The sequence below is a fragment of the Chrysochloris asiatica genome, unplaced genomic scaffold, assembly GCF_000296735.1.
Source record: "Chrysochloris asiatica unplaced genomic scaffold, ChrAsi1.0 scaffold00018, whole genome shotgun sequence".
In the NCBI taxonomy this organism is placed as follows: Eukaryota; Metazoa; Chordata; class Mammalia; order Afrosoricida; family Chrysochloridae; genus Chrysochloris; species Chrysochloris asiatica.
Genome location: NW_006408536.1, coordinates 20,557,438 through 20,564,945, shown reverse-complemented (window position 1 = coordinate 20,564,945; position 7,508 = coordinate 20,557,438). Strand labels below are relative to the sequence as shown.

Genomic DNA, 7,508 nt, shown 5'->3' with positions numbered 1-7,508 from the left:
ATTGACTTGATGGTAGCTAACAGCAATAACCATCACCTTTGTCTTCCCTCACAACTGTTATCTCCTAACTGATCTCCCTGTTTATGTATACTCTGGCTTTCTACTCCTGTAAAGATTTACACCCTCGGAAACCCTGTACAGGGTCGCTATGGGTCGGAACCGACTCGACGGCACTTAACAACAACAATAACAAAGGAATCCTGGGAGGGAGTCCTGGTGTGGCATTGTGGGTTAATGTGCCAGACTACAAAGCCGTTTGAACTGCAAGGTGGACGGTTCAAGCTCATCAGATGCTCCTTGGAAACCCTATACTGGGTCGCTATGGGTCAGAACCGACTCGATGGCACTTAACAACAACAACAAAGGAATCCTGTGTGTGGTACTGTGTGGGTTAATGTGCTGGACTGCGAGGTCGGTTTCAACTGCAAGGTTGGTGGTTCAAGCTCTCTAGCCGCTCCTTGGAGAAACCCTATACAGGGTCGCTATGAGTCAGAACCGACTCAATGGAACTTGAACAACAACAAAGGAATCCTGGTGGTGCCATGGTTAAGCACTTGGCTGCTAAGCAAAAGGTCAGCAGTCTGCTGACAACCTTGGAAACTCTGTGGGACAGTTGGACTATGTCCAAGAGAGTCACAATGGGTTAGAATGGTCTCGAAGACAATGGGTTTGGGGTTTTTTGATTAATCTTTGTAGAGGCAGTTCTCTAGGCTTTTTCTCCTGTGGAGGTGTCACTGGGTTTACCCTAGACCTTTTGGTTGGCAGCTGAGTGCTTAACCACTATAATACCAGGGCTCCTTCCACCCACCTTTGGCCTGTCAAAATGACAACTTCCCTCATGTCAAAGAATGTGGCCAAATTGAACCTGAAAAGCCTGAAATGGAATTCTTCTGGAATTCAGAGCTAACTTCAAATTAAAGTAGAAAATAAGAATGCAAGTAACAGTGCAGGGCCACCAAGTCGGGTCAGTCCACGTAGGAGGTGGTGGGAGATGAAATGAACGCCAGCAATAGAAATCAAGAGTTTAGAAAGCACTGCTGGACTCAAAGCCACTGGACTTGGTGGCGGGGTCCTCGTCAAGAGAGGAGAAGGCGGCAGAATTAGCATTGACCTTGAAGTTTGGGAGACTGGTTGATGGTGATGTTGTAAAGAAAGTCGATGAATATAGAAAAATAAAAAGAATGCTTAAAGAAATCAAATTTCTTTCTGATAACTTTTTTCCTAATTTACTTTTAAAGGCCTATTAAATATAAAAAGAAACCTGTTTGTAAGTTGTTTATAGGTTTATCTATCTTCAACTCCTAATTCCCATTGATGTTGTTAAGTTGAGTCTGTTCTGAGTCATAGTGACCCTGTATAGGGTTTCCAAGGAGCAACTGGTGTGTTTGAACCACTGACCTTGTGGTTAGCAATCTGGTGCTTAACCTAGAGTGTCAGATCAGGACTCTCTAATAATTGCCATAGGGAGAATCTAATTCTCTCTCTAAATACAGACATTTCCTTTTGATGCAAATACTTTGGCTATATTAGTAATTCATGCAAATCTTGATGGAAATGGACACGATTTTCGGCCACTGAGATGTGAGACTCACTGTGCTTTGTAAATGTTCTTCCATTTTCTCCCCAAATAAGCCCCTGTATTCCAGAAGGCTGCTCCTTCCTAAATTTCTTCCTGTCATTACTTTCTGTCTCCTTTTGCAGCAGGCAGTAATAAGCTTTGGCCAATGGCTTTATTTTGGTGTGGACACATGTTTAAATAACACATGTTGAGTGAGCCTGTTGGTTTGTTTTGGGGTCTCCCTAAATTGTCGTATAATAAGCCCTCTTTCAATGACGTTTCAGCTGCACTTGGTTCATTGGAATGCTGTCAAATTTGAAAGCTTTGAAGATGCTGCACTGGAGGAAAATGGTTTGGCTGTGATAGGAATATTTTTAAAGGTAATTTAAAAAAAAAATTCATACCAAGTGAAAGTAATGTGTTGTATACTACACAAGTAAGCTAGAATAGTGTTATTTACATTAAGGATATTAGGATCAATACACTGCTAAAAATAAACAGTGGTTAAAATACGAGATGGTTACAAAAATCTCTTAAATGGTTATAAAGCACGCTGTCCAGTAGATATAAGCCACATATGGCCTTTAGGCATTTGAAATGAAGCCAGTCCCACTGTGGAACTGAAGTTTTCATTTGATTAATTGCAAATTCAATTAATAACTGATACTCAGTGCAGTCATTAGAAATTTTTACGAATGTTTAGATCAACATGGGTATGTGAAGGTATGCTTATCACAGTCAAGTTTTGGAAAACTAACTACAGAGAACGTATTTCTGATGAAAATTCCGTGTACAAATTAAGATGGATGTGAAATACACACCAAAATTGGAAGACGTGGTATATGGGGGGGGGGAGGGCAAAATTTTTTTCATTGATAATTCTTTATATTGATTGCCTGTTAAAATGATACTCTTTTGGATTCCTTGGGTTTAGGAAAACACATTTGAAATGTCACCTATTTCTTTTTGCTTTTGTAATATGGCTACGAGAAATTGAAAAGATCTCTGGTTAGAGTCTACCCAGAGGTGCCTCGGAGGAAAGGCCTGGCAATCTACTTCCAAAAAAATCAGTTATCAAAAACCCTATGGAGCACAGTTCTACTGGGGCCCACATAGAGTCCTCATGAGTCGTTGTGGAATTGACGGCAACTCTATGCTATGGTGTGACAGCAATAGCCACATGTCCACAGATTAGTTGAGCAAAGAAAAGGAGAAGGGACATGGGGTTGCTGAAAAGTCCAGCAAATACACAGTAATTCAAGCCACCTGTGCTTGTGATCCCCTTTGGGGCTGACACGTGGCACAGGGAGAGATTCATGCGCACTGGGGACAAACTGTTTCCCACCATCCCAATTAGATGTATCAATCAACCGTCCAGTTTTAAAATTGATTTGCTGGAATTTTATAAATATTTCTTCAAGATTCAGCCTGAGAGCCAGTAGAGATATTTCACAGAGCCAAAAGTGCCTTAATAAACTGTAGCCCATGGCAGTTGATCATTCCAGGATTTTGCAACCACAGAAGAATACATTTACTATGCAGAATGACTGCCTTACTGTAGGTAGGCCCAGAGTCTCACTTTCAAGATCTTCGACATAGTTTTAAAGCGACCAGTCTTGAATGCAAATAAAAAAACAACCCTATGTGGACCATAGGGGAACTCCTAAAATGCCATCTAACTGACTTGAATATTAAACAAGAATATATACAAACATCAAAGTAGCTCAGGTAGTATAGTGGTTACGAATCGGGCTGTGAACCTTAAGGTCAGCAGTTGGAAACTACCAGCTGCTCCGCAAGAGAAAGATGAGGCCTTGTGCTCCCGTAAAGATTTATACCCTTGGAAACCCTGTACAGGGCCGCTATGGGTCAGAACCGACTCAACAGCACTTAACAACAACATATACAAACATCACACACACACAGAAAGTATGTTCTGCCTTTGCTAAGCGCTTAGTTTATCTTTCCAAGAGCTCCCTGTTGCTTGTTGTTACGTGCTATCGAGTCAGTTCTGACTCATAGGGACCCACTATATGGTTTCCAAGGAGCAGCTGGTGGGTATGAACCACCAACTTGTGGTTAGCAGACCAGTGTTTATCCTACAGTGCCACACCCAGACTCCCAAGAGCTCCCTGATGACCACATGGTCCGTTCCCTTTCTCACATGAAGAAAATAAAACTCAACAAGGTTAAAGGTTTTATTGTCAGGGTCATGTGGCAAGAAAAGGGAGCCGTGGATTGAAAACCCACAGACCATAAACCCCGATGGGGCCTCAGAGTCCCTGCAAGTTCTGCCCATTTGGGAGGCTGAGGCTACTGGGGTGGGCCTTGAGGGCCTGAGGCCTGATCTGAAGGCTGGCCTACTGTCTACCTTGCTCTGAGAGCTTCCAGCCTCAGACAGACAGGATGAATGGCCAGTGGGCAACCAACAGCCTGCTCCTTTATTCTGCATCTGAGTTAATGCTGCCAGGTGGAAATCATCCGTAGCTGCCAGTTGTGGTTTGCCTTGTGCACTGTGGTTAGTTAGTTCATCACCAGGTTGTTGTTGCTATTAAGTGCTGTTGAGTAGATTCTGACTCATGACCACTGGGTATAGGGTTTCCGATAAGCGGCTGGTGGGTTTGAACCAACCACCAACCTTCAGGCTAGCAGGCCAGTGCTTATTCTACAGCCCCACACCAGGACTCCGGGTAGTTAATTCGTTTCAATTCACATGCCTTGAACCGTTTCTGTAGTGTACTGTCAATTGTATTTCATATGCTCTCATTGTTGGTTCTTTATTTAGCTAGGCAGACACCACAAAGGGATGCAGAAATTGGTGGATACCTTGCCATCGATTAAGCATAAGGTAATTTTTCTTTTGTTTTGTTCCAAAATTACTTGAAATTTATTTAATGACAAGGCAACTTTGAAGCAGGAAATGCAATTAAATTGAATGTAATTACATAGAAATGTTAGAAAACAACTTGCCTTCTAGAGTGCTCACATTAGGAGACACCCTGCCCTAGGGTTACCTTTCATGGGTGTGGGAAGTTGTTGGGATTCGTAGGGGGATCTATCAGTGGGCACGGAACTTTCTCCTGTCACCTTTTGCCAATGAGGATTTAAGCCTCAGGAGTATAATCGTCCCCTCCCGCCCCCGTTTCCTACACTACCCCCTTCTAAGCCAAATCCACTGCCAGTCAAATCGATTCCTACTCACAGAGACAGAGTGAACCAGAGGGTTTCCGAGACTGTAAATCTTTACAGGAACAGACAGACTCATCTTTTGCCCTCAAAGCAACTGGTGGATTTGAACCTCCGAACTTGAAGTCAGCAGCTCAGCACTGCACCACCAGGGCTCCTTAGCTCCTTTTAAGTCCTTGTAAAAACACATGCAGAGTAGCCTTCCTTACACTATCCTCCCACCAGCAGGGAGAAAAGTTTTACAGACATTTGTGGAGCTTTAAAGAACACTTGCCCACATCCCTCAGGAGCTCTGGTAGTTACGAATCTGGCTGCTAACCTCAAGGTCAACAGTTCGAAACTACCAGTGGTTCCATGGGAGAAAGATGAGGCTTTCTGCTCCCGGAAAGATTTACAGCCTCGGGAACCCTATGCAGGGTGGCTATGAATCGGAGCCGACTCTAAGGCACATAACCACCACCACCCATATCCTTTAGCTTTGTCCTTTGTCCAACATCCAGAATGAATGGGCCCATAGTCAGAATCCCTGAGGAACTGCTCCTGGGGAAGTCTGGGATATTCTTTCTCTAGTGCCCCCACCCTACTCCACCATGGGGGCAGTAAATCTTCACAACACTCAAGGCACTGGCGTGTCTGAATTGGGTGACTTCAGACCCAAATCAAAAAGTCCATCCTGAGTTAAATTAAGATTTTCATTTTTTATTTTCTAAAGAAACCAGTCTTGGTTTTACTGCTTGGAGAAAGACAAAGGTTAGGATTGTGAACCTGGACAAAGAAGCACTTGATACCTGTTAAGAATGCAGAGCTAGCCCCAGAGACATGTTGGTCAGCAGGAGAATAGGAGACAAAACTGGTAATGTTAAAGAAGTTGTTATTGTTGTTGTGTGCTGTCGAGTCGGTTTCGTAAATAACGTTAGCATCCCTAAATCATTGTGGTTATTGATAGTATATATCAAGTCTTAGTTCATGTCCTGACTCCCAAAATTTCACTCACTAGGATTTTCCATTGATCGCCCTTTGTAAAATTGCAACTAAGGTAGAGTCTGAGTTTTGGGGCAAGGAGACAGATTAATTGTAGCAGAAAAATTGGCCCCTGACAAAATACTTTGTTAACCAGCTCTCAAGATGTACAACTTCAGAATGCACCTAATGAGCTTACTGATAATGTTGAAGTTTGTAGTTGAATAAACCTTTTGTAATTTTTGCCATGCTGCCCACCCCCCATTTTAAGTTCCTGGAAGCACACATCCATGGTTTACTTCACCTTTTAAAACCCCACCCTTCCCCCATGCCATTCTGAGCACTGAACATTTTGCAGGAATGGCTCGCCTTTTCTGAATGTGTTTATTGTTTGTAAGTCCATGGTACAATCAAATGTTTATTTGGATTTCTAGCAGATTGTTGGTCTAGTATTTTCACTAAGACTGCACCAAACACTGACTGGGTGACCCCTTCTCTTGGTCAGAACACCCTGGTGGAATTTGGGCCTTTTGACCCTTCTTGCCTGGTGCCCACCTGCCCAGATTACTGCACCTACTCGGGGTCTCTGACCACGCCACCACTCTCCGAATCCATCACTTGGATCATTAAGAAGAAACCAATAGAGGATGATCAGGGTCAGGTAAGCTCCCTCTACAACCTGGACCGAAGCAAGTTCAAGTGCACCCTCATCAGATTGGGCTGGGCTCAGAATTTGGTATTCTTTTTTAACATTTTGTAAAGCTTATACATTTTTTATTAAAATGTACTGGCATCTTATCTCAGTTTGGACACGAATTGGGAGATGTTTCAAGTAGAGCTAGGAGTTAAAACACAAGAGAACAGACCCAATTACCTTTCATACTTGATGGTGAATGTGTGTGTACTGTTCTTGTTGTTGTTGTTCAGTGCCATTGAGTCAGCTCCAAGTCATAACAACCCTGTATAAAGTTTCCCAGAAGTGGCTGGTGGATTTGAACCACCAACTTTGCGGGTAGCTTATCCTGCTCACCAGGACTCTGTGTGTATATTATTTACTCATATTTTATATATAAATGTGAACATTTATATAAATTACAGCCCCTTTAAATGGAAGAATGAAGGCTAGCAATATATGCTTCAAAACTCTTTCAGATCCTGAAAGGAATTGCACTTAGATTTCAGACATTTTATTCAAAATCAGTTCTTTCGACTTTGGATACATTTTTAATCATAGAAACTAAGTTCAAGCGATGGTAACTACAGCAACACTTAAATTTATAATGTAACTAAACTACAATAATTACTACTTTTACTTTTTTGCATAGAATTTTTCAACTCTTTTTTCCTTTTCTTTCTGTCAAGATTTACATAACAAATCATTTGCCTTTCCAATGTTTTTCATGTGTACAATTTAGTGGCATTAGTTATCTTTTCATGTTGGATGGGATTTTTACTGATTAAAAACATTCTCACAAAAACAAAAGCTTCACAATTCTTTTTTATGAATCCAGTATAACACTGATATCAAGATACATCAAAGATTGAACCCAAAAGGAAAGAATAGGCCAGTAACTCTGAAGAATATTAAAGAAGAAAAAAAAACGCACTATATAAAATATTAGCAACAGAATCTAGCACTCCATTGTAAGTATAATCTTTGTCCAAACAGCACTTTTTCCAGTAATAAAACATGGTTTGATGGTTGATTGTTGTTGTTAGGTGGCTTCCAATTGGCTCCAATCATAATGCCACCATACACAACAGAAGGAAACACCATCCAGTCCTGCGCCATCCTCACAACTGT

General features: G+C 41.8%; 1 protein-coding gene across 1 annotated transcript in view; it reads left to right on the top strand.

Annotated features, from left to right (window-relative positions):
• CA5B (carbonic anhydrase VB, mitochondrial) overlaps positions 1–7,508 on the top strand; it is a 48,640-nt gene that overhangs the window by 38,792 nt on the left and 2,340 nt on the right. The window contains exons 7-8 of the mRNA XM_006835688.1: positions 1,843–1,938; positions 4,344–4,406. Coding sequence (XP_006835751.1) covers positions 1,843–1,938; positions 4,344–4,406 — 159 coding nt within the window. The remainder of the gene's footprint in view (positions 1–1,842; positions 1,939–4,343; positions 4,407–7,508) is intronic.